The sequence below is a fragment of the Sturnira hondurensis genome, unplaced genomic scaffold (genome assembly GCF_014824575.4).
Source record: "Sturnira hondurensis isolate 20B ecotype Veracruz unplaced genomic scaffold, ASM1482457v3 Scaffold0013515, whole genome shotgun sequence".
NCBI classification, from domain to species: domain Eukaryota; kingdom Metazoa; phylum Chordata; class Mammalia; order Chiroptera; family Phyllostomidae; genus Sturnira; species Sturnira hondurensis.
In genome coordinates, this window is record NW_028086146.1 from 4,194,617 (window position 1) to 4,221,790 (window position 27,174).

At 42.8% G+C, this 27,174-nt stretch overlaps 2 protein-coding genes across 5 annotated transcripts in view; one reads left to right on the forward strand and one right to left on the reverse strand.

Annotated features, from left to right (window-relative positions):
• The window catches only part of DOCK8 (dedicator of cytokinesis 8), a 221,000-nt gene that overhangs the window by 125,061 nt on the left and 68,765 nt on the right, over nt 1-27,174 (forward strand). For all 4 annotated transcript variants that reach the window (XM_037061714.1, XM_037061715.1, XM_037061716.1 and 1 more), the window contains 8 exons: nt 14,177-14,294; nt 15,772-15,842; nt 16,893-17,031; nt 17,784-17,885; nt 21,356-21,451; nt 22,145-22,379; nt 24,900-25,064; nt 26,256-26,425. In XM_037061714.1, coding sequence (XP_036917609.1) covers nt 14,177-14,294; nt 15,772-15,842; nt 16,893-17,031; nt 17,784-17,885; nt 21,356-21,451; nt 22,145-22,379; nt 24,900-25,064; nt 26,256-26,425 — 1,096 coding nt within the window. The remainder of the gene's footprint in view (nt 1-14,176; nt 14,295-15,771; nt 15,843-16,892; nt 17,032-17,783; nt 17,886-21,355; nt 21,452-22,144; nt 22,380-24,899; nt 25,065-26,255; nt 26,426-27,174) is intronic.
• Nucleotides 3,740-8,496, reverse strand: LOC118997843 (angiopoietin-related protein 3-like). The gene is made up of 3 exons (XM_037061718.1): nt 7,898-8,496; nt 5,190-5,300; nt 3,740-3,844 (listed from the first exon to the last, which is right to left on the reverse strand). Exons 1-3 carry the CDS (start codon nt 8,372-8,374, stop codon nt 3,773-3,775), a joined length of 660 nt encoding a protein of 219 aa, XP_036917613.1. The 5' UTR covers nt 8,375-8,496; the 3' UTR covers nt 3,740-3,772.

The window sequence follows — 27,174 nt, forward strand, 5'->3', positions numbered from 1 at the left end:
GTCAAGATTTGGCATCAAAACGATATCTTTAAACTTGAGTTTTTGTTCTTTTACAAAACCAAACATTGAAACGTATGCTTTGTTTTCACTTGGGGAGGCTTTCATTAAAATTGTTGTTTTTAGGGAGAAGAAAGTATGTTTGTGGGAGCTACTATTTAGCGTTCTTTTACTACTTTTATCTGTCACCGCCTCTTTAAAAAGGTGTTAATTTGGTTAATAGAATCAAAATAGTAGCCCCCAAATGATTTTTTTTAATTCTGAGTTTTTATACTTAGTTGCAGCTTGGATTGACTCCAAAGAGGCTACTTTTGATATTAAGACTGTTGTCTATAGGTGCTCATTATATTGTATTCCTTAGTCTGGGAGAGTAACCTTGGGAATCAGTTAAGAGGAATAAATTTTACAAGGGAAAGTCATTTTTCAAGGAAATTGCATGTTCGACTCTCACTGAATACCTGACACATAATTTTTAAATGTATTAATTCTTGCTGTGTAACAGAAACCTTTGCAGCTTTGAACAGCAAACAGTGATCACCTCACAGTTCCCATGGGCTACCCAGGTGTGGCTTGGCTGGGTGCCTCTGACTCAAAAGGCCACAGTCAAGATGTCAGCCAGGGCTATGATGACCCCAAGGGTCAAAGAGAGGAGGATTTGCTTTCAAGCTCACTTTTGTGGTTGTTGACAAGATTTAGTTCCTTTTGGACTGCTGGGCTAAGGGCCTTAGTTCCTTACTAGCTGTTGGCAAGAGGCCTCCTTATATTCCTTGCTGTATTAGTATCTCCATAGGGAAGCTTGGAACATGCTAATTGGCTTCTTTGAAAGAGAGAGAGAGAGAGAGAGAGAGAGAGGGAGGGAGGGAGGGAGGAGAGAGAGAGAGAAAGAAGAGACAGAGAGAGNTGCCTCTGACTCAAAAGGCCACAGTCAAGATGTCAGCCAGGGCTATGATGACCCCAAGGGTCAAAGAGAGGAGGATTTGCTTTCAAGCTCACTTCTGTGGTTGTTGACAAGATGTAGTTCCTTTTGGACTGCTGGGCTAAGGGCCTTAGTTCCTTACTAGTGTTGGCAAGAGGCCTCCTTACATTCCTTGCTGTATTAGTGTCTCCATAGGGAAGCTTGGAACATGCTAATTGGCTTCTTTGAAAGAGAGAGAGAGAGAGAGAGAGGGAGAGAGAGAGAGAGGGAGGGAGGGAGGAGAGAGAGAGAGAAAGAAGAGAAAGAGAGAAAGAGAGAGGGAGAAAGAAAGAAGGAAGGAAGGAAGGAAGGAAGGAAGGAAGGAAGGAAGGAAGGAAGGAAGGAAGGAAGGAAAGAAGGAAGGAAGGGGAAAGAAATTAGAAGTCAGAGTCTTTTTTAACCCTAAGAATATTAGGAGGGGGGATCACTGGGAGACATCTTAGAAGCAGCAACCACAGTTCTTAAGCAACCTGTACAAATTTGGGGTGCTCCAGTCCTGTGAACTTGAAGGAGTGTGGGGAGTTAGGGGAGTGAGTCAAGGAAGGGGGTTACGTCTGTGGATGCTGAGGACAAGGCTCTCCATGGAAGGGTTAATAGTTGGCCTGGTGTGTTTCTAGGACGTCTGCGACATTTCACTCCCTGATAGGAAAATAACTGCTTCTTGACAGATTCTCAGTGGTGAAAAGTGAGCCTACACCTACCCCTCACTAACCCACACTCCGCAGAAACAAGTCTGTAGTGCAGGGGGAAATTATCTTTTTCACCTGTGTTAAAGCAGATTTCCTAACTTTTCTTAGATTCCAGGTAATAGAAGAAAACCCTGAACGGCACATACTAAGGAATGGGATCATTTATCCCCTTGCTCGGCACCCAAGCACCTTGCCCGCCCCACTCTCTCTAACACCCTATACTCACCTCCCAGGTACCTGTAAATCTGTATGTGTATATAAAGTCCCCTGAGTGAGCTGTGGCTGGTGTGACTCAGTGGATTGACTGCCGGCCCATGAACCAAAAGGTTGCCCCTTTGATTCCTAGTCCAGGGCACGTGCCTGGGTTGTAGGCCAGGTCCCCAGTAGAGGACATGAGAGAGGCAACCAATCATTGATGTTTCTGTCCCTCTCTTTCTCCCTCTTTTCTCCTCTCTAAAAATAAATAAAATTTTGGAAGGAAGGAAGGGAGGGAGGGAGGGCCCTTTAAAAAATAAAAATTTTTTAAAAAGTCCTCTGAGTGAAATGGGAAATGTAGCTGTGGGAGGGTAGGTTTTGCAGAACATCTAAAATGTATATTGCTAAAGTAGTTCCAGCCTCTGCCCATGTAGAATAAAATATATTCCTTTTACATATTTTCTAGTCACCAAAAACCCCACTGGAAAAGGGTTCTAATAAAACTAATTCACACCGAGATGAGAGTGAGTGATATATAAAACACTTAATACATTATATCTGCAGTGTTTCCAAAAAATACTCAGTAACATGGATCTCTGAATTCATAAAATGTCGGTTAGTTCAACAAAGTATGGTTTAATTCCTTTTTTCAATTACAGTTTATATTCAACCAAGTATGTTTTTTAAAAAGTGTCAAACAAAGTTAGAGATTTTTTTTTAATTAGTCAGCTTTCCCTAGCAGGTTTCAAATGTTTATGATTTTGTAATTCTTTTCCATGGAAATCTAATCCAGATAAGACCTAAGATTGTAAACAGCCCAACTTTCCTTTTGGATCTTTTGCTATTGAAAAGTAGTTTGGTCCTGGCTGGTGTGGCTCAGTGGGTCGTGTGCGGGCCTGCAAACTAAACAGTCGCCGGTTCGATTCCCAGTCAGGGCATCCACCTGGGTTGCTGGCCAGGTACCCAGTTGGGGGCATGTGAGAGGCAACTGATCAGTGTATCTCTCACACGTCAATGTTTCTCTCTTCTTTCTCTCTCCCTTGCCCTCTCTCTCTTAAAAAAAAAGTAAATTAATAAAATCTTTACAAAAATATTTTTTTAAAAAAGCAGTTGGACTTTTCTTACACAAGTGAGTTTTAAGGAGTGCTCTGGTGCTTCTGCTCGTTTCTAAAAGGGAAGATTTTCTCTGCCCCAGACTGAGGTGCTGCTTGTTTAAAAGGAGGAAAGCTAGTTGTCCAAGCCCTTTCTTAAGAGGATTAATGGGAATTGATGTGATAGAAAAGGAACCCTGCAAATACAGGGTAGGTGAGCTTTTAGTCCATGTTCAAAACAAATTAGTAGTAGTAATAATAGCTGTTCAATATAAAGACACCATCTCTGATGTTCAAATTGTAGTTCATCAGTTGAGAAAGAATGAATTGTTTTTCCCTTCCAACTCTTTAAAAGTGTTGCAAAAACAAGTACAATGTGAGAGTTTGCTGGCTTCCTATTTATTTTTCTCCCTCTCATTTGAGTGCATTTTTTAAACCATAACATGACTATGTATGGAAAGAATACTTAGTCATTTATTGTAGTGCTTCTAAACAATTTGGTAACATTTAGTCTCTGCCTACTTAATTGCATTTGCTTTTTGTTGGGACGGGGTAGAAGATCCCAGTGTTCAGAATATAGTACCAGCATTTACACAAAACATTACAGCCTAGCCCACAGAGTACAGAGGTTACTACGGGGCAAGCTGCTGCTTGTGACGGCCCCGCCCCGCCCCCCTCCCCAGCCCCGCCCCCCCGCCCCCCAGCCCCCGCCCTGGTTCCTCCTGCTAATCTTGTGTTATTTCCCAGGACACGCAGCCTTGTGTGGACTCGGACTTGTGTCCTAGACGGGATTTGTGCTTCGTTTTTCTTGCTCTGATTTCTGAAGTTGGAATGTCCTCTTCACCCTACACATCAAGTGATTTCTTTTTGTTTCCAGTTTTCACTGATTCCTCTGTGGGTTTGGTCTTTGATTTAACCTAAAGTATTAGAAATATACACAAATCATGGCATTAGATCATGGACTGACAAGATAGGGCAGGGGCACAGTGTTATATTTTTATAAACTTTCTCATTCTAAAGGGTATCTGAGGCAGCTTATGCAAATTGTAAAACAAGGCATAAAATTGCTGGGTGAAAGGAAAATAAGGAGAGGGAAATCAATTTAAACCTGGATAAGGTTAATACTCAATATATCTTTATGTCCTTGGCAATACCTTAAAAAGTCACTTGCAAATTTGACTCGGAGCTTCCTAGCAGCCAAGAAAGCAAAAACACAACAAACTACAAGATTCCTATGTGTGCCAAATTAAAAACAAACCAGGAATCACTGCTTCTCAAACTTCAACGTGCATTTGAATCACCCATGGTGCTGTCCAAAGGCAGATTCTGGTTCAGCAGGTCAGTGGTGCATACTAAGTGGCCCCCAGATGCCACTGATGCTGATGCAGCCCCCCTTGGACCATTCTTCGAGCGACAGAGTCTTAGCTCGTTGTAAGTATGCATTTACAAGGTATGCCCCCACTGAAAATACATAGCCATATTTGGTTTACAGGCATTCTAGGTAATTCCAGAATATACCTAATATGGAGCTCTAAGATTTCTAACTTAATTTGCACTTGATGTATTTAAAACATCCAAATTTCTGTCTAACACTGAGGAACAGTAATTATTCTCATCTTCTAATTTAACTGTTATTTCAAACCTTTTTTAAAGCTTTACTTTAAAAGAAAGTAGTTTGGGGAAACTTTCTTTTGCCCTTATAAACAATACAATAAAAGACCACATTGTAATAATGTTCTGGCGAATTCGACTGTTGACCAAAGGTACCGTTTACTGTTGTTCTTAGAAGTAGCAGTGGTTATGGCACTGGGTCTGGTGTGAGCTTCAGAGCACCCAGATTTGGACTGCCCTGTGCCAGCTGCGGCACCTCAGGCAAGTCACGCGTCCTCTCCGCACCTCAGTCCTGTGGTCCACCTAGTGGGGCTAATGGTAGAATCTGTTACGGGTACTACTAGCTACTATTAGAATAGTGCCTGCACATAGTGAGAATTAAATAATGTTGGTTATTTGTCGTCATTACATTTACAGTAGATTTTCCTGGCAGTGAATGTGAATGATAAATACAACCACCTCCTCCGTTGCTCATTTTGCGTAAGCGCCTTAAAAGAATACATCTAGATTTGCAATTTTCTTTGCAATCCTTGAGTAGAACACGCCAGATCGGTGTAAGATGTTGTTGATATTAGGAGGCATTTGAATTTTGTTCTGTTGGAATCTAAGTCTGCTGCCAACAGATTACTGAAGGGGGTGAGAGGCACCAACCTTTTCCCGGAGTTTTTTAATGAGGGTATCTCGTTTGTGCGGTTGATTTTGCTGCATTTGCACTTCACCAAATAGTTCATCAATTCTTTGGTTCTGTCTTTGCACAGAGGGCTGAAGAAGGAGAGTTTTAAAACACAAGGAAAGAAAGAGAAATTACTTTGAAATTGCCAAAATAGGTAGGCGTGCTTTCTCTGTATAAAGCAGTTGTATCAACAGAACCAGGTACTAATTTCCTAGCCTGTCTGCTTCAACCCTACGCATGTTGCCTGTGGTCAGCTAAAAACCATCACTTGTGTCTCAAGCTATAAGAACACAAATAAAATTTAAAAAACAATTTCTTGGTATTTTATCCTTTCCCTCTTTGATATCTATATCCAAGGAAAATTTAAGGCCTTCCTAAACCCCAAAGTACTGACCATGTTATTTAAAACATTAAGATGCACCCACTTCCTTGTTTGTTATAATACTTTATATATAATTTTATAACAGTCTATAAAGTTATGGGGTGGGGGGATTTTCATCTGTAGGTGAAATTCAGCAGAATTGCTGTTAATTGTGAAAACGTTGGATTTGTTAAGCATTTAATTTAAAATTCATGAATTTTGGTTTTGAGCTTTTACTTTTTGGATTTTGGAGTTATTTTTGGATGTTTCAGATGTTTTTGTGGGGTTGTAAAATGTCCATAGACTTAAGGCTCTGTGTTGATCATCCTGAGAGAAATACGGCCTTGCTCACAACCCCGTCCCAGCTCCAAGGGGGAACTGGTCAGACACTTGCAAAGTGGTGACGAAATGGATTGTAGTGACTAGATGGACCTGGAGGAAGAGCATTTTGTCATTTTCTGAGGGTCCATGAGAGAGATGGGAGAGGGTATACCCAAGAAAGAGAGAGACTGGGGTAGATAGGCAGAGAGGCAGAGAAAGACACAAACGTGGATTAGAGACAGACAGGCAGATGCGGAGAGACAGAGACAGAATGAGATGGAGGGGTGGAGAGAGAAACCCAGAGACACTGATGGATTCCCTAAGTGACACACAAGGGGAGGCCCCCAAACCCCAGAATTTATTTATAGAAACATGTGTATTTACTCTTACATGTTTAAACTTCAGTCACCTTCAAAGTACTCTCCCCTGGATGCAATACACCTATTGAGACATTTTTTCCACTGGTCAAAGCAGATTTTGAACTTGTCATTTTGATGCCTTTTTGTGCTTCTGTCATTTTTTTTGTTTCATCTCTCCCATATCAGCAAAATATTTTCCTTTATGGACTTTTTTCATCCGAGGAAACAAAAAAAGTCCCTTGGGGTGAGATTGGGTGAATAGGGAGGGTGGGGCACAGGGGTTGTGCCATTTTGGTAAAAAACTGTTAAATACTCAGTGTAGGGTGGGCAGGTGCTCTGGTAAGTCACCCGTCATAAAATGGGTAAATACATTGAAAGAATCTTCAAAAATATTCTCGGAAGCTGAACCCAGCCTCTCACAACAGCACCAGCTGGTACACAGATACAGATGGATTCCTAGAACACTCACCTAGCCAGGGAAGCCTGTACTACAAGGGGCCTACCCTCCCAAAGATAATAACGGGGTTTTTTTGGTTCCTCCTTATATACTAAGATCTTATAGTCCTGCAGAATGTTTAGAACTATATTTAAAGTTTACTCAGAGTTTTACACAGTCCTGATAAGCAGATAATCCTCTTTTGTGTCATATTCTGCAGTTTATAGGAAAGCACTTGTCAGGTATCATTGAATTGACACTTACTCCCAATCTTTTTATTACAGGTGAGGTAATTGACTTGTCCACCTTACATTTGTAGAGAATTCTGTAATTTTTTAAAGGACTGTTCCACCCATTATCTATTTGGTGTGGGCCACTAATCACAGCTCTTCATACAAGCCCATCTTCCCTGGTGTGATAGCAGCTTCAATTATGGGCATTACTGACATTCAAAAGACAATGGAAATACCACAGGCAATTTTTTATTTTGTTTTTTAAATAGTATCTATTTGGTATTAGTACCTTGGTGTAGCTTCTGTACTGAAATAAGAGAAAGAAAACAAAACCGACACCAATTCCATTTCAAAATCAAATCTTCTTTTTTCATTTCCTCGTATCATCTTCTAGCCCTGACCCTTCATGCATACTTAGGTTTTAGATCTTTACAGCCCTGCCATAGATAACATTTTATATTCTGAATTTTCACTCAACATGATGCAATGAGTACAGGCCATTTAATTCACTTCAGCCTCACTTTCAAAGAGGGACATAAGAAGCACCAAGGATTGTTTGACTTTGAACAACTATAGTTAATCCTTTTGTTCTCGTGGCCAACCCCCAGGCTCTGTAAGTAAAATGTTCTCAGAGAATAGAAAGCTACCTTGTTGCTTTATGACATGACCGAGTGTTCTCCCACCCACTCCTTGGGAGCGAGTAACACAAATTTCTTTTATTCAGAACATGGTTTAGGTTGCCATTAGCGGCCATGGAAGGTAACTAAGCGTTTGCATCTCGTGGGGTTGATCCGCACCACCCCTCTCCTTGACCAGGCTTTCTCACAGCAGAAGTAACTCCTGTCGTGATCTTCCTTTGGGGTCTGTTTTGCAAGAGGATGATATTTCTATTTAAAATAGTGATAATAGTATTAAAACATATTTCACTTCCAATAAAATAGCAGTCGACTAAATTGATCAGTAAAGGTCTACTCACCACGATGTCGTCCACCACCTGTGTCAGGGAGAGCCCCTCTGCCTTGAGGAGCACAGCGTCCTCCATCCTCCGCTCCAGCAGGTCCAGCCTCTCCCTGAGCTTCTCTCTGCACTGTATTCCTGCCACCAGCTGATGCTGGAGCTCAGCGACCAGCTGACGGAGGCTGTCACTCCTCCTGTCAAGCTGCTCAGCTCTCCTCTCCAGGTCTTCGCCCTTTCTCTCCTGCCGGCTAACTTGAGTTAGAAGCTCGGCTAAAGAGGTGTTCAGCATGGCCAGTTGTTTAAACAGGTGGCCAGTGTGATTTTTGCTGTAGCTCACTTGCTTCTTGAGCTCCATTCCTAGCTGTAGAAGCCCCTGGGAGAGAACATTGATGTCATCTTGGGAATAAGTGGCAGGAGCATGGCATTCTCTTTGTTTCTTTGCACTGGATACAGAATAGGCTAAACTGAGGAGGAACCAAACTGGTGCTTTTTTCATTATGGCTTTGAAAGATTTCAAGGTCCCTCAGGATAACCTGTTTTCAGCAAAGAAAAGAGAAGACTATCCCAAGACAGCAAAGAACAGAAACAGTTTGGTCAACGACTTGATCTAAGAATGATTAAATCCCACCAGTTAACCTCTGAATTCCTGGAGTTGCTAAATCACAGCAGAATATAAATTAGTTAAGAGGCTTTTGCTGAATCAGTGGAAAGAATGTGGAGTTTCCAAAACAGTTTGTAATCGAGAGAAGCCATCTGAAGTAGCTCTGGGAAGAACATTGTTGATGAATACCAAATGTTCCGTTCTGTGTTGCACTGCATATGACTGGAGAAAATGATTTTTCTTGGGGGAAGGTGAGCGTATACTAACTGCCTTGCATCCACATTGGACCTATATTTGCTAAGGAAGCTTTCAAAATAATTTTGCTACACCAAGTAATTCCTGTTTTGGTTATGGGCTATCCTCTCAAAAGTCACTAGGTATAATTCTTCGGGTTTTCTCTAGCTAATGAGACCTTAATTCACCACATATAAAATATATGAGCCTATTAATCAGTTTGCTAATAATTACTTTTAGCTGCTTTAAGCTCTGTGGATTATGGCCCATGAAGGCAGGTATCTTCCCTCCCAATAGAAAATATTATTTTCTTTATATTCATGTCTTTAAAAGCTGCAGATTTAACAAAACATGTCACTTAGCATATTTTCCATTAAGAAATATAATGATTTTTGGGAAAATGCATTTTTCTAAAAAAAGTGTTTAGGCGAAGTTATTTAACCACCCTGGGAGTCGGTTTCCTGGCCTGCAGAAAGGGATGTTGGACTAAATTCTCTCACCGTTTCCCTGTAAATTCCCTCAGGTCTGTACTTGGAGGAAAGTGTATTCAGTACCAGGAAAGACACTGAATGTGGGGACATTGTTTGAACTTGGGGTCAGTAGCCCCTTCGGAAGCAATGTGCAAAATTGTCGCCAGTGTTGGGGGATGTGTGAGATGCGTAGCTGGTGCCCTGGCGTGGGGCTGAAGGGAGGAGGCGTGCTACGGCAGCAGGCTTGCTCAGCCAGTCTGGCAGGGCTACTGCCGTGGTGATTCACATGGTCCCTTTCATCTAGCTACTTCAAAGCATTTGTACCAACCGTGGCTCATTATTTCTTCAAGCACAGCATAAAGAAAGGTTGATTGGTGATGTCTTTTCAGTTAATTCAAAGATGAAGAACTATATAGAATTAAATGGGATTCTTCCCAAAGGAGACTGCATTGCAGAGGGGGAAGAGATACATATGTACAAAGTGTTTCTCACAGCTTTATAATTTATTTAAAATGAAATCATCTAAGTGCTTATTTTTGGAGATTAGCATAAATTAGGGCACATTTATAATAGGAGATATCATGCAGCCATTAAAATCATGGTTATTAAAAATATTTGCTCTCACCCTGGCTGGTGTGGTTCAGTTGGTTGGAGCATCATCCCGTAAGCTGGAAGGCCATGGGTCTGATTCCTGGTCAGGACACATACCTAGGTTTCAGGTTTGGTCCACAATCAGGGTGTATCTTGTATACAAGATGCAACTGATCAGTGCTTCTCTCTCACATCCATGTTTCTCCCCCTTTTCCTCTCCCTCTCCCTCGATTCCCCTGGCTCTAAAATCAATAAGCATGTTCTTAGGTAAGGATGAAAAAAGAATATTTGCTCTTTACATAAGTGGCTTGAGATGGCCTCTGAATGGTTTGCTACTCACTTGACCTAGAAAACCCCACAAAATCATACAAATCAAGAGGCTCAAATTTGTGTGTTCACTTTAAGAACACTTGTGGAACTGTCCAGGCCATCAAGGGTATGCATACCCAAAAAGTCACCAAGTATCTGAAAGATGTCACTTTGAAGAAGCAACGTGTGCCATTCCATCCATACAATGGTGGAGTTGGTTGAGTGTGCCCATGCCAAACAGTGGGGCTGGACATGGTGCCAGTGGCTCAAAAAGTGTGCTGAATTTTTGCTGCACACACTTAAAAATGCAGAAAGTAATGCTGAACTTCAGGGTTAAAATGTAGATTCTCTTGTCCTGGAGCATATTCAGGTGAACAAAGGTCCCAATATGTGCTGCAGAACTTACAGAGCTCATGAACCTATCAACCCGTACATCTCTCCCTGCCGCACTGAGTTGATCATACTGAACAAGAGTAGATCAACGACACAGCAATTCTACTTCTGGGAGTACATCTGGAGAAACCCAAAGCACTGATTTGAAAGAATATATGCAGCCCTATGTTCATTGTAGTGTTATTTCCAATAGCCAGTATTTGGAAGCAGTCCAAGTGCCCATCAGTAGATGAGTGGATAAAAATGCTGTGGTACATTTATTCCCTTGTGGTACAGTGGAATACTACTCAGCTGTAAAAAAAGAAGGATCTTAGCTTTTGCAACAGCATGGATGGACCTGGAAAGTAATATCCTAAGTAAAATAAGCAGTCAGAGAAAGACAAATACCATATGATTTCATTTATACATGGAATCTAGTGAACAAAATAAACTAACAAACAGCACAGAAATGGAGTCGCCGATACAGAGAACAGACTGACAGCTGTCAGAGGGGAGGGTGCTGGGCTGGACACAGACAACAGTATGGTGATTACAAGAGGAAGGTTGTCTCTCATATATGCTCCAGTGGGGTACCAAACCCTCAGCCCAGGCTTGTGCCCTGACTGGGAATTGAACCAGAGACCTTTCACTTTGAGGAATGACACCCAACCAACTGAGCCACATGGATCAGGGTGCCAGTTTATTTTTTCTTTCCTGTACTTGCCAAGTACTCAAAAATTTTTAATGGGTACATATTATTTTTATAACCACATATTACTTTCATCATCACATGTATTTATACTGATCTTATCATTATGAAAGAGAGAGGGAATGTGTGTGAGTGGAATGAACCAATTAAATAGGATGATAGGAAAGACCTCTTTGAGGACATAATGTGTGTGCCGAAACCCAAGCAATGAGAAGGAATCAGTCACATAGCAAACTGAGGGAAGCAATTCTAGGTAGAGAGAACAGAGGGCACAAGGTAAGAATAAATTCGGAATGTTTTAGGCCTTCAGAAAGGCCACTGTGGGAAAGTGATGAATGGTAAAATCAGAGAAATTGCCAAAGGCCAGATCATATAGGCCTATGATATAAAATTTGGGAAACGGCTGTAGGACCTGGCATGACCTATTTTACACCTTTGCAAGATCCTTACACCTTTACACCAGTATGTAAGGAATAGATTGTAGGGGCAGGTGTGGAAATCAAAAGATGAGCTGGAAGATCTTTGCAGTGGTCTGGGTGAGAAATGAGGGTGGTTCAGACGAGCGTGTGTAGATTGAAGTGTGTAACTTAGTAGCTTTATGGAAGAAGCGATCATCATTTAGCTATCATTTATTAAATCTTACTCATTAATGCCCACCATAGCCCTAGGAGGTAGAGAGACAGTTTTTCACCTCACAGGAGCTTTGGAAAGGATAAGTAACTTGCCCGGAGCCAGCTCTCTGGCTCCAAAGCCAACACCCTTAACTGTTCCCTGACACCATGGCTCAGTAAACACTAGCGCTGCTGACAGAAGCCGTAGCAGATGAACAGGAGTTAGAGAGGGGTCCACAGCCCACATGGACCCCTGCACCCAGCTGTGAACTGCCTTCTGTCCCTACCACATCCGTGTCCACTCCTGATGGTGCCTGAGGTCCCCCTGTACCTACCTGCCTCCAGGCGGAGCCCCCTCAGTTTGACAGAGGATGATTGTGAAGGCGGCATCACTGAGACAGCCACGCTGTGAGTCCCTGCACCCGCTCTGTGGCTAACTCGGAGTGAACTGTCACACTGCCCCTCAGGGCCTCAGTTTCTCATCTTTAAACTTTGGGGCTTGGGCTAGGTGCCTCCCACCTTGCACACCCCAGAATTCTATGCTGTTCCCTTTATTGTGTCACAGCCTGGCATCTGCTTTTCTTGGGAGGCCATCTACATGTCACTGATATTTGATACTCACTCAGTATTCTGCCCATTATCTGAATTTATTTCCTTTTGATGAAATCGATGTCCTGCGTTTATCTTCTTTCTCACCAGAATGTAGGAAGTGGTCAATGCTGTTGACCACTTATAGCCAGTTATGACCCTGTTAAAAAAGAACAGGGCTGCATGGTAGCTAGACAGCTGGAAGTGAAGACCAGCAAGGGAGGGAAATGTGGTCCCAATCGCTACCATGCCAGGGTAATGACATGCAAGAGGCAGGGTGGGCTAGACGGGTCATAGGACACAGCAGCTCACGTCTGTTCCCAACACTGTGTCGCCCCTATCTTGCCTCCAGTGAGTTATCACTACAGAGAAACTGTGCTCAAGTAAGATGTAGGAATGCTATTTATTTGCTACCATGACCTTTGAACTTGCACAGGCAAAGAATAGCAGCTCCTGTGTGTTCTTGGCAGTTTTCAAGGATTTTTTTTCTCCTTGAATATGTGAGAGCATTCATTATTGTGCAAGGTATTTCACTAGAGAATTCTTGTGCTCCGACTCTTCCTACCTTGATGTGGAATGTTCTTCTATAGCTATAAAAGCTATTTCAGTTTTTTTCCCAAATGATTTCTGAGAATGTTAAACTTGTGAAATAGACCATGAAAGGATAAATCAATGAAATGTGTTCTGAGGTCAAAAACTTGGGGAAAAGGGCAGAGTCTCTCCCCCCTAAGAGATTCACAAGGCACATTCACCTGTTTATCTTGGTTTACACAGCCTTTTCCAACAGCATTCTGTCATTCACCCTCCTCTTCCTCACACACTTGCTAACACCTTGCAGAGCTCTGAGGTTTTGTGGGCCAGACTGAGAAATGCAGGTTTATGGTGGTACCTAGTGTAAGACTAAAGTTTTTATAAGATTCAGTTAAATACATATCTTTGCTTTTAACAATGAAAAATTACATGAAATATTTTACATAATAAACCTTTAAACTCACTCTAAGAGTTCATCTAGATTGAAATATGAAAAAAAGGACCTGATTCCTAGACCCTCTAATCTAGTATCCACTTAGCTCATTAAAAATACTCACATTCATTTATTTATCTATCAAAGATTTAGTTAGCACCTACTATGTCCCAGGCACTACTCTAGCTGCTGGATATACATTAATGAATTAAAAACATCAGATAAAAATTTCTATTCTCATATAGCCTACCTTTTAATGAAGTATACTAGAAATAATGCAAATACAGAGAAAAATATGTAAAGCTATACTGAGTCTATAACTGTCCTGAAGTTGTCGAATAGATATCTCATTTATATCGTTGTTATATTACTATCATGTAGCTCATTTGGACTGTCATGTTGGATAAGAAAAGAAAGCTAAACCATTACAGAATGTCATGTCACTTAGAAAGTTGAAACTAGAGAGGAAGTGAAATGAGGCCATCATCTATGGCCATGAATTCTGTTTAAAATGAACTGGACCTTTTTTGGTTTTTTATCTGTGCATCAGCTATATGATTGCCTCTAGGCGGGTTTACATACCCAAGACATTAAGACTCTTTCAGCTGCAGTCGACACATTTTTATAGGTAACAAAACAAAGAACACTGTTGGTGATTATCAGATGACTGAGGCTGAGGAGGAAGAAGCAGTAGTATCTGATTTACTCCTTCAAAAACAATTCATTTCTGAAAGGGAAACCTCCTTCAGAAAAATCACCTCATGGGTGCAGGCTTTAGCATTCACTGGAGAACGTGGTTAAAGTAAGCTCCAAGCCTTGTTCACTGGTTCTTCATCTTCTCTTTTCCAGAAACCTCCTCTACGTCTACCCACAGCGGCTGAACTTCGCTAACAAACTAGCGTCCGCCCGGAACATTACAATAAAGATCCAGTTCATGTGTGGAGAGGATCCTAGCAGCGCGATGCCGGTAAAGAGGGAAATGAACGTTTGCTTCAGACCAAGGAGTCCCGAACCTCCCTTGTCAGTTCACACAGTCAGAATCCAGGGCTCATGAGCGCACTCAGTAGGTCTGTTCAGCAGAGCACTACTCAGCCTGTGCAGAGGCCTTTGTGGCTCATCCAGTTGGTCCCAGCAGGCTGATGGGGAGGCAGCGTCAGTCTCAATGGAAAGATTCTTTCCTAACTCATTCCACTAGGAGCTGTGGAATTTGGAAATGCAGACTCTATTAGAAGACTGAAAGGTATCATCATCGAGTCCACACCACCCTCACAGCACGAGCCACACCACCCTCACAGCACGAGCAGTAGAGAGACGGGCCCAGCACACCCGCCGTGCCCGCCTCACCTCCAGATGTGCGCGGCAGCATGCAGCTCCCCACGCCCAGTCCACGCCGAGAGGAGTGTAAAGGGTGCCTGAAAATAGTACAGACACTCCATCTCAACACCTTTTGGGACTGGATGTCCATCCTGAGGCAAAATATAAATCAAATAATAAGTATAGAATGCAATGTTCTCTAGGGAACCCCAAATGCCAGAATTTGTATTTTTTTAACCATCTGCCACAAATGAAATTGATAATTAGCTGTTATGATTTTCTGTAAGTCATAGAATTCAATTATACCTTCCTCCTGAAATAATTTTTTCAGTCTTTCCATTAGTTGAATATCTCCTTAAAAAAAATCCTCCTAATATCTCACCTACCTTCCCAGTGCAAGGTATTCTCTTGCAGTGGTGCTGGGGAGGAAATCCTAGAGGAAGACCCCCTGACTCTCTCTGCTCTGGCTCTGGCAAGTTCGCCAGAGCTGCCAGGTACAGCTGGGCAGACCTTGAATGTGGCCGAGGTGCCCAGCCAGGGATGAGTGGGGGCCAAACTCCAGCCTGTTCTCTACTCGCCAATCCCTGGGACCTAGCAAAGGGGTTACTGCATCCCTTTGCGATAGAAAGGTGTAGTAAATAAAGGTCACCTTTATTTCTTTGCCCAAAGGTGAGTACCCTTGTCAAATCATGTACTGTTAGGCCCAAGAGGTGTCTTTTCTAAGTAGCACAAACCTGTGGGCAGTGAAGATCCTGATCAACCCAGTGACCAGGCCCAAGTCTCTGGAGGGAAAGGAGTCATGACCAGGGATCTTTAACTATGGATAAAACAACATGACTTTGCCTGAAAATACAGACCTCTAGGCAGGCAGGCAGAGTGGGCAGAGCACCAGTTTTCCAGTCTCACAAACCTGTGGCCCTCAGTCACCAATGTAGCCCCTTTGGGCCTCACTGTCCCCTTTTTTAGCCAGTCCTTTCGAATCTGTGTGCTTGGGCTAGTTGTGGAGCTCAGCACTCTGAATTCACAAGGTAGAGCTCCGTGAGAACCGAGCATCCTGTTGGGCTGGTGAGGGTTGATTTGACATATCCGAGTATCACTGTTAATTTGGTCCTTTCTATATTGGTGTACAGGTTATCTTTGGAAAGTCCAATGGGCCTGAATTTCTGCAGGAAGTGTACACAGCTGTCACATACCATAATAAGTAAGTATATTTTGGTTCTAAACCCATGCCAAGATTGTCTTGTTATCTGCTGGCTTTTCTGAATCCCATCCTGCTTCCTTCCAATGGTGTTTACAAATCAGGGGCTCAGGGACAGAGGAGATTCACGATTCTCTGTTGAAGATGCACAATGTTTGCCACTAAGACTGGGAGAAGAACATATCCTTAGGAACCTAATGTGGTTTTGACTTTCCTGGAGCCTTCTCTTCTAGTATAATACAGAGGGGGTCTTATGCTGTAAAATAAAGAAGTACATTTCTTAATTGGCTTTGAGGTACTGGAGGGGACCCAGAAGCAAAATCCAGCCCTCCTGTTTCTGTCACCTTGTCTTCTGCACACCACGCTACACCTGCACCATGACCTGGTTTGAGAACATTTAAGTTGCCCAAAGGGGAAATGGAACACTTGTATTATGTTTTGAATTCAAAAATAATTATTCTTCACATTTTACAAGTAGGGCAGGGTGCTGTACAGGGTCAGGCAGACTTGGGTGTGATCCTGGCTCAATAACTTTGGCTTGATAACATTTAAGTCTTCATCTCAACCCGTGTCCCTGAGTTGGGATGAGGAACAAGTGAGTGCTATGCATGAAGCCCTTGGTAAAGTAGCTGGGACTTCATAGTTTAGTAACATCAGATTCCTTTTCCTCCTGCATCAATCATTTGTTCCTCCAAAACCCTTTGATGTGCCTGTCTTTGTTCTTGGGGTGGAGAGAGAAAAGGAGGTCACAGCAGGACACTGAACCTCATCCCCTTTTCAAGTTAAGTTGCTGGATTTTTCCATTGTGTGGGGAAATCCTCTCTATGGGAAAGTCTTTAGTCTCCGAGTGCTCTTATGTAAGTGAAATGTATCTAGTGGCATGAGTGTGGTCCCAAGGACTTCCAGCGTAAGAGCAGAATGATGTAAAATGAAAAGCAAAACACCAAGCAGACAAATTCTGAAGAACAAAGGGTTCGCCGTGCTACAATTTATAGTCAGAAAAGTCATCATTCTCGCTGCAAGTTATGTATGTATAATGTGCTTTTGAAACAGGTCTCCTGACTTCTATGAAGAAGTGAAAATTAAGCTCCCCGCCAAGCTCACAGTAAATCACCACCTCCTGTTCACCTTCTATCATATCAGTTGTCAGCAGAAGCAAGGAGCCTCCGTAGAAAGTCTCCTGGGATACTCAGTGAGTCCTTTTCAACGTGCCGATTCACACTGAAGTTCTTGGTGCATCCAAGGTCCCTGCAGAGATAAACAACTAGATTCTATTCCATTGCTTTTTCCTGTCGGGAGTAACACAATGTACCAAACTGGTTTATAGCAAAGAGCGGGAATGACTTGTCTTAGCCAATGACAAATTTCAGAAATGGAAAGCTACTGGGAGATAGATATTGAAAGAATATTCTTTTTTTAAAAAAAAAAGCATTGCATATCTAGTAGTTTGAATTTTTTTAATATATGCTTCACATACAGGGTGGGCAAAAATAGGTTTACAGTTGTTCATATAGAAAATAATACAATAATTAATAAATAATAATATAGGAATAAACTCCGTATTTTACACACGCACAACTCTCAACTATTCTTGCCAACCCCTGTATAAAACTAGCTCTTTTCTTCTCCAAGGAGCAAAAAATCATCTCTTTAAAAAATATAAAACTTAACCACAACGTTGGTGTTGTTCAGACTCACACAAACATTGGCTTGAAAGAAAAGTGCTACCACTTTGGCTCCGAAACAGTGAATCACTGGTGTGAGGATCTCAGGAACCCTCAGATCATTTAAAATGCAAAGGACTCGACAGAAATTACTGCCGAAAAGAGTCCTGGTCAATATCTAATCATCGTTTAGTTGCATTTGATTATTGTGAGCTAGATAAATTGCCAGAATTATATGTGGTAATAAATTCCACTTTATTCTTTACATCATCTGTTTCAGTGGCTGCCAATTCTCTTAAATGAACGTCTTCAAACTGGATCCTACTGTCTCCCAGTTGCCCTGGAAAAGCTGCCACCCAACTACTCCATGCACCCAGCAGAGGTAACCAGCCAGCTGGCCGCCAGCTGTGTCTTGCCCGGCCAGGGGCTAGGACCACCTTCCCAGATCCACTTCCCAGTCCCTTACACAGGATTGAGGGTGCGCGGCATGTTTGGGGGAGCAGGCGTCTGTCAGCATATGGTGTTTTCTGAGAACACATGGTTCTGCTGGGATGGAAAAAACAGCTGGCCCTGAAAACTCACTTATTTAGAAATCACCAATTCAGAATGTTTAGTAAATGCAGCCTGTGCCAGAGGCAACGTTACCTCGCATTATCTGCAAAAAGGGATTCACAGAATAATGTGTTATGAAAGGGGAGACAAATAGAGCCCACTTGTGGTAACAGCCACTCTCAGCAGGGACACCCTGAAAAACGCTTTCCAGGCTAGATTCCACCCGTTTCTCCCCTGGGTCGATTTTCAGGTGGATAGTGAGGTTTTCATTCCCTTGCCAGTGCCCACGGCCTTTCCCGCCTCCTGTCCCCCCACGCTGCCTCCTGCCCACCCACTCTGCTGTGGTACAGCCGTTGAAGGGGAACCCTTGAGCTCTCCATTCTGGCCACACCAGCACCAGTTCTCATGTTCTCAGCCTGGTTGGCGTGGGGTTATTTCTTTTCTCTTTGTCATTGTATTTGGTTGATTCCAGTTGGTATTATTTTGAAGAAAACCCCAGACATCGTAGCATTTTATTTATACATATTTTAGTATGTATCTCCAAAGATAAGGGGTATTTGTTTAACCATCACAATATCATTGTTATACATTAAAAATGATAAGTCTTTAATATCTTCAAATATCCAATGACCTAATTCCCAATTATCTCATCAATGTCATATTTTTATTTATAGTCGTTTGTTTGAACCAGGATCCAAAAAGGTCTATACATTGCTATTGGTTGACTTGTCTTAGAAGAGGTCTTTTAATCCATACAGATTCTCCTTCATCTCTTTTGTGTTTTTCTTTTGTAATTTAAGTTGAAGAATTTCCCAGGACTTTATTTAGTCCCAACCTTAACAGTCAACTTCTTTTCCTACTCTGACTACCCATCCATCATTCCCAGGCTATTCCATTTTTCTTTTATTTCCTTTTTTTCTTTGGAGAGAGAAGCTTTCATTGCCCTAGGCACAGTCACGTGCCTGGCTTTAGACCAAAGTTGCTCTCCTCGGAACCACCTGAGTATGTTCACAGATGTGCCCTGATTACGCTGTATGATTTGGACACATAGTCCCTTCTGATGCCCTCAAAACCACCTTTCTATCATGCGTAATCTAATTGCCTAGGACCCTCATTTATCTCCTTAATACTGCAGAACAAACCTGGGTTTTAAAGACAAGGTTTGATACAAAGTCCAGATTCTGCCACTCCTAGGTTGTGTGAACATGAATGAGCCGCTTACCCTCTGTGGGCCTCCAAGTGAGACTAGCCCACATCTGCCCATTAAATGAAATAACACATATCAAGCTTCAAGCTCTCTGCTTGTGTAATCACTATTTCCTTTTTTATTCTTGCCCTAAGTTGTCATTGTAGATATGCCCTCAGCCCCTCCTTGTATCTTTTAGACCTGCTCTGTCCAGTACAGTTGGCACTAATCACACTTGGCTTGTCCAAACTGGGATGTGCTGTAAGTATAAAAATACAAACCCAGTTTCCAAGGCCCAGTAGGAAAAAAAGAACGTAAAGTATCTCATTAATTATTTTTATATTGATTTCATATCAAAATAATAATCTTTAGGTTATATTGGATTAAATGAAACATAATATTAAAATTGCTATCACAGATTCCTTTTTAATTTTTTATGTGGCTACTAGAAAATTTTAAGTGACATATATATGTCTCACAATACATTGTTTAGTGGACCGTGCTGCTTAAGATCATAGATGGCAGGACTCCAGTGTCTACAGAGCTGGACTCATGAATGAGTGCCATCCCTGGCTGGTGTGGCTCAGTGGATTGAGCACCAGCCTGCAAACCAAAGGGTCATGGGTTTGATTCCTGGTCAGGGCCCATGCCTGGGTTATGGGCCAGGTCCCCAGTAGTGGGTGCACAAGAGGAAACTACACTTTGATATTTTTCTCCCTTTCTCCCTCCCTTCCCCTCTCTCTAAAAAATAAATAAATAAAGTCTTTAAAAGATAATGAGTGCCAGATCCTGGTGGAATTTGTCCATGCTGGAGATTGCCCACTGAAGGTCACAGCTGCTCCTCCACTCCACAAATCAGTGCCGTTCTGGGATGCAAGCCCAGTGTCTTCCTATCTTCTAGTTCTCAAAAGAAGTTAGACAAATAGGCTTTCATGTGAAATTTTCTGACTTTTAAATGTTGGCAACTAATTCAAAGAACTTTCTAACACTGAGCCAAACAGAACTTGTCTGTGGGCCGGATCCAGCTTTGACCCCAGTTTGTGACACTCTCTTAGATATTCCCACAAGTACCCACCCCATCCACACACCCAACCCTTGCAAACACAGCATGCTCCCTTCCGTTATAATGCAAGAGATGCAAAATCCACTCTCACCTGGCTGTGGCAGGCTAGGCCCTCCTCACCCAGCGCTGTCTGATGTCTCTAGAGGAAGATAATTCCATGGGAATTTAGGGCAAGGAAAGGCCTCTTCAGACTATAGAGCTATTGATACGTAAAAAGTATAAAACAGTCACTTAAGTAATTACAGCAGGATCCCAGCAGGACTGCTCCTTGGAAACATTTTGTTAAAAGGGAATGTAATTGCAGGCACTCAGAAACATTAAAATTTTATGTCATGTAAAGATACTTTACACTCTGCCCTGACTTTCCTGATTAATGAGGAAATCGCCAACGTATTACATTATTTTAGTTCCTAGCATCAGTGATTAATCAGTGCTGGATGGGAGCTTAAAGACAGATCACTCAGTTTAAACCTCTCCTTTCAGCACTAGAAAAATGAAGTTCCAGAGAGTTTAATTGACTTGGTAAAGTAAAAGTACTCTATTTTGCCGCATGTAATGTGCACCCATGTTTTTTGGCCCAAACTTGCAGGAAAAAAATCTTTCATTTTAGTTTTTTAATTCAACTATTTATTTATTTATATTTAGATACTTGTTTTTTTGTATTATAAAGGAATTTTAGCATTTATTTTTTATCACGAATATCATTATTGCTTTTCAAGAGTTATATTTCTAATGCATAAGCATAAATAAAAGAATTAAAAACATTTATAGAGACACAGAATTAGTACTACCCATGTGTAATGTGCATCCTTCTTTTTCCCTCAAAAATTTGGGCAAAAAGTACACATTATACACAGCAAAATACAGTACATAGGTTCAGTGCAGAACTGAACTTAAACCCAGGGCTTCTAACCCCAAGGCCAGTTCTGTTAATTTCCAGGGAGTTTTCTGTTTGTATAACCCTGACATTTACAGCCAAGTGGCTTCACTCTGCTTGTTAACAATCAGAAAAGGGGATTGAATTGTTATCTTTTTTTTCTCTCTAACACAGAAAGTCCCTGTACAGAATCCTCCCATTAAGTGGGCCGAAGGACATAAGGGAGTATTTAATATCGAAGTGCAAGCTGTTTCTTCCGTTCACACCCAGGTAAGGAACATCAAGGCCCCCTTCACATCAGAGCCAGAAGGCTGGCAATGAAGGGGGGCCGGGGCAGAGAACCTTCTAAGGACAGTCCGGTAGAAGACCAATGCAGAGCTTTGTGCATGGGTAGAACAAAAACAACTGTTAGTTCTTTATGGGGGCTTACAAGCCTGTTCAGGTTGAAGTTTTGTTTAAATGAGATGACCTGACGAAGAGGTTGAGCAACTAAATGAAGGAACCCAGTCCCTGCACTGTTGGCTAAGCAATCATGCAGACTTCATCTGAAGTCTCTGTCTCATTTCCCTCCGTAATTCTGCCCTTTCACCAGCCTTCCCCCCCCCGCCCCACGTCTACACTCCCTCCTTTTCCTGCCCCTGTTTGGGTTTCGCACCAGCTAAGTAGACCCCTTTTGGCTGGGCTTACCTGTTGTCCTTGCGTCTGCCTCCAAAACGTGTCAGAGTGCAAACTGTGTTCTTCTTCACTTCATAATTATTGAGAGGTTCTATTTGGTGCACACCATTCAACACAGTAGCTCATAACCTTATTCTGGAATGTCCGAGTCTTAGAAGTTCTGGTCTAAAACATGGGATGAGAGGATCTGCCTATAATGCACCTCTTGTATTTGTGTTTGTGAATCCACTGGTGAGTGGTGAGTCTTGGCGGGGTAAGACCCCTGAGACCTGCTGTCTGCCCTCCCAGGATAACCACCTGGAGAAGTTCTTCACCCTCTGCCACTCCTTGGAGAGCCAGGTGTCCTTCCCCATCCGCGTGCTGGACCACAAGATCAGCGAGACCACCCTGGAGCATGAGCTGAAGCTCAGCATCATCTGCCTCAACTCCTCCCGCCTGGAGCCTCTGGTGCTCTTCCTGCACCTGGTGCTGGATAAGCTCTTCCAGCTGTCCGTGCAACCCATGGTCATCGCTGGCCAGACAGGTAGGAGGCTGTGGGGCTGGGAAGAGGTAGGCAGGGCCTTGTGTTAGGGAGCACAATTCTCCAGAAATCCCGGGACCAGGAACAGTGTCATCTTCCCTTCTGCCAATGATGCGGGTCCAAGGGAGGCTAAGTCCAATACTATTTTTTGACTGTCCCCGGATGTTAAACAAAATAATTAAGATTCAATGCTTAAAATCATAGTTTTTAAAATAAATATATTGAAAGATTAGAGGTAGTCTTTCAAATTCCATTCCTGGTCGTTGATGTATTTCTTATACTTCCAAGATATTTTTATTTTCTTGAACCACATGGAAATATAATGTTTTAACAGAATAAGACAACTCATTAAATGGAAGGAAAGGAATTCTAACTTGAAATGCAAGGTGATCACTTTCTTACATTGAGATGCAATGTACATACCATAAAACTCACGTAGGTGTACAATTCTGTGGTTTTTAATATAGTCACAAGGTTGTGCAACTACCACTACTAATTCCAGAGCATTCTCATCAGCCCCAAACGAAATCCCACACTTCTTGGCAGTCACTCCCCACCCACCCCTTCCCTCAGCCCCTAGCAACCATTCATCTATTTTCTGACTTAGAATATATTTTAAAGGCTTGTTTTAACAAATTAACATTAAATACAGTGTGCAGAACTTCCTTCAGAAATAATGTCCTCTGAGATGTGGGCCCCGTGGTTCTCCGGCCTCCTGCAGGGGCAGACTGGCTGCTGTCGGGCCGATTTGTCTAACCCTGTTTTCAGCTGGGTTTATCTTATCCTGTGCACCGAGTGTAGCAGATGGCTTTTGGGTACCATCTCTGCTCCCAGTACTGAGCTAACCGTCGTAGGCTTCACAATGATAAGCATGTCTGACCTCAGAGGACTTACAATACGGTGCACAGCAGCAGCACAGGACAAGAATCCTCAAAAGGACCCAGGTAGATATTAGGGGAGAGGAGGTGTTACAACATCCGTCTGGGAGGATGAAGGAGGCCCCTAGGAAGGAGAGAGTGTTTGATGTGACCTTGAAGGAGGGATAGAAAGAAAGCAGCCAAATTGGGGACAGTGAAGTTAGAGTGGCAAAAGCAGAGAACCAGAAAAGCACAGGAAAGTGAGGAAAGAAACAAATAGCACAGCTGGGCTGCAGAATCTGAGAAAACTGGCGGTGGCCGAGGAGTAAGAGGGGTGCTTGCTGAACTCACAGGCCAGGGAAGAGCATGTCTTCTCAATTCCTTTGGTTTGCAGTGCATCCTGGGATGCTGCTTTTGTGGTTCTGCAGATAGGTATCGCAGGCTACATTTCATATGTGTAGCTGTCTCCTCTCCGGCTAGATTCCTGCGAGCAGTGACCTCCACCCCACCCCTAGATGTCTTTCTATGTCCCCACGTGTCTGGCACACTGCTTTGAATATTTCAGTTATTTAATGTCGTGTTGTGTATTAGACAAAGTGTTCATTCATGTAATTTGAGCCTCTCCTCCATAGCTAGTTGCCACTTTGTTGTGTGGGGACAGCAGCGTGTTAGAGCAGGCAGAGTAATAGATGCCTTTAGATTACAAGCATTTATTCAGACCTGTCTGTGTCTGACACCGTGGAAGGCACAGTGGAGAGACAAGAAAGTATGAGAAGTACACTTTGCCTTGGAAGGGCTTCCAGCCCCCTGAGAAGGACAGGATTTTCCACCCGAAACAGCCAGAGAACCTGTGACTTGGTGTCAGTTAAGACCTGTACTGAGCGGCATCAAAGACTTTGTGGAGGAGAGAGCATTGTGCTGAGCGGTGAAGGGTTGGTGTGATTTTGCAAGGAGGGCTTTCTGGGTGAGGACAACAGCGTCAGCAAAATTGCCAAGATGAGAAAGAACAAACGTGTTGCGGATAATCCCACAGTACCTCCTTCCAAGGGAAGCTGAGTTGGAGCAGAAAAGGGCCGAGGGCTGGATAAGCAAGGTGGAGCCAGACTGTGGAGGGCTGAGCTCCGGAGCAGGGGGGGATATGGTAAACCGATCCTCTGTACAGGTCCAGTAGGGAATGACATCATATTCATACGTTTTCAGATTCATCTGTACTCCAAGATGCAGCAGTGCATCTCAGACAGTAGTGTGCATGAGAATCACCTGGGCGACCTGTTAAAATGCAGGTCATGGCTTAGTGGTCTGGGAAGGGCCTGAGATTCTGCATTTCTCACAGGCTCCCAGGTGATACAGACAACATCAGTGCAGACTTCACTGAGTAGCACCCCTTCGCATCATGCTTTAGAGAGGGGAGGGTGTCGGGACAGCCTCATGTCCTTGTCATGAAAAACCAGTGCTGGTGGGAGGGGGAAAACAAGGGAGGAAATGAGAAATCACTGGCAGTGAGCAGAGCCGGCAAGCCAAAGCTCCCTAAAACACTCCGCCTCAGACCACCATCTTGACCACCCTGGACCTCTTGGTCTGCGGGCAGGGCTCCCTATCTCCGCCTCGGAGAGTGTTTCCCTAAGGACCAACTGTGAAGCTGTCCACTTTTATCTCGGTTCCTCAGCCAACTTCTCCCAGTTCGCTTTCGAGTCTGTGGTGGCCATCGCCAACAGCCTGCACAACAGCAAGGACCTGAGCAAAGACCAGCACGGGAGGAACTGCCTGCTGGCCTCCTACGTGCACTACGTCTTCCGTCTGCCGGAGCTGCAGAGGGACCCGCCCAAGTCAGGTAGTCGGAGGCTGGGAGTGTGGCTGCCTTGGGGGCGCCCTCACCCCGCCCCACCCCGCCTCACTGCCACGTCATGCAAAACACAATAAAACACGAAAGTTAAATTATATTTTCACAATAACAAAAAATGGTAGGAATATTAAAAGGAAAAACTTATTTCTAGATTTTTCTCTTGCTTTCTTCCTGCCACCTTCCCTCTTTATGTGAAGCACTTGTTTTTTCTGCCGTTTTGATAATCCCTCACGGGTCTTTACCCCGTTGGTAACTTCTGATTCAGTTAGGCTCTCTTTTTTAAAATGTGGAGAAATGACAACAGACGCCTAGGATTCTGGGATAATAATGACAGAGAAAATAATATATACTTGATAGTAGTGTATAATAATATATACTAAATATGTATTTGATAATCAGTGGTTCCCAAATTTTTTATAATGAAAAATTGAATCCCTTCTCTCATTTCTCCCAAACTAAACTTTTGAAATTAAAAAAAAATTCACATTTCCCCACTCTTAATTATTTACATAGGTAATAATGAAACAGAACTTCTGGTCAGCATGATAAAAAAGGTCGCATCAGTGAGTTTCCAAAGTCCCAGGCCCTAACGAAGAGTCAGGGCACTTTTATTAGTCCATGCAGCCTCATTCATTTCAAGTAACCCTGCAATTTCAATTGTTTTTTTTTTTTTAAGTTACAGTAGTATATCATAGACTCGTCACAGAATCACTTCTGGAGACAAGTCAATACTTAAAGGTGAAAAACACTCATATACGATATACATTGATCCTCATTGGGTTCAGATGATTCCAGGGATTTGAAATCTCAGCGGACCTTACTGTGTCACTTGCAGAGTTGTCATCACTTAAGTACTAATCAACAATACCCACATCTCTAGCTTGTCTTGAGAAATCAGAAGCTCTGTCGACCCCGGGGGGCCAGTTCCCCGTGGCAGTAGTAGTAGGCTGGAGCTGAGTGGCCTTAGACCAGTTCTCACCCCTCCTCTGCCTCACAGCCTATCCACCTACCCCAGATCTGGCCTCCCCTAGGCACTTGATCAGAAGACTCTAATTCCAAACCCGAATCTGGTAGCTTTTCATCCCACTGCCTATCCCATCCTTCTTATGTTCCTTCTCAAGCCCAGTAAGTGATTCTGACCCCCTTTCTGTTGACATGTCTGTACCTGATGGGGTGCAGGTGGCCCTACCGCTCTCCCCGACCCTCGCTACCACACATACGGACGCACGTCTGCCGCTGCTGTGAGTTCGAAGCTGATGCAGGCCCGGGTGATGAGCAGCAGTAACCCAGACCTCGCAGGGGTGCACTCTCCAGCAGACGAGGAAGTTAAGAACATCATGTCCTCGAAGGTAGGGAGGATGTCAAACTCTGGAAAGTGATGTGGGCTTTTTTTATTTTTAGCTAAAACTTGGAGAAATAAGACAAAATCAGCCACTACTGCTGACTGTGGTATTGGTCAAATGCTTTCATGCTCAGCTTTCTAGTTACTAATATTCTTTTCTTTGAAGTGATTGAGGTCATCCTGAAAGAGGCAGAAGCAAGACTGGCGTCAAGGACCTGCTCAGTTAGTGCTTAGTTCAGTTAGTTTGTTAGTTCAGTTCGTTTGCTCTGCTCAGTTAGTTCACTCTAGTAGGAGGCTTTTAGGGTGTAGCTGGTTTAACCACAGGACTCAATGAATATCATGAATTTTATTTTCAAGGGAAAACGTTTAGCTTTAACTTTTTTGATGCCTAGAAAGGTTGTCATTATTTTGTTTTGTGTTTTCGTAGCTGCCTGTTGCATTCATTAGCATCTATTGATTGATTATCTTATACAATAATCCCAAAGAGCACAGCCACATTTTACAAACAAATGAAACCTGAGATCCTGAGAGATTTGGTGAATTACCCTATATTGTGTGTCCTGCCATGAATTGGTTGCTTTTTCTGGATGAACTTTTTATTATTTTATAACAGTCTTAGATTTGTAGGATTATTGTGAGTATAGTATAGAATGTTTTTATATACTGAATACCCAGTTTTCCTGTACATTATAATAGTGCATTTGTCATAATTAATGGACCCATATTGACATGTTATCATTAGTAAGTAAAGGTCAT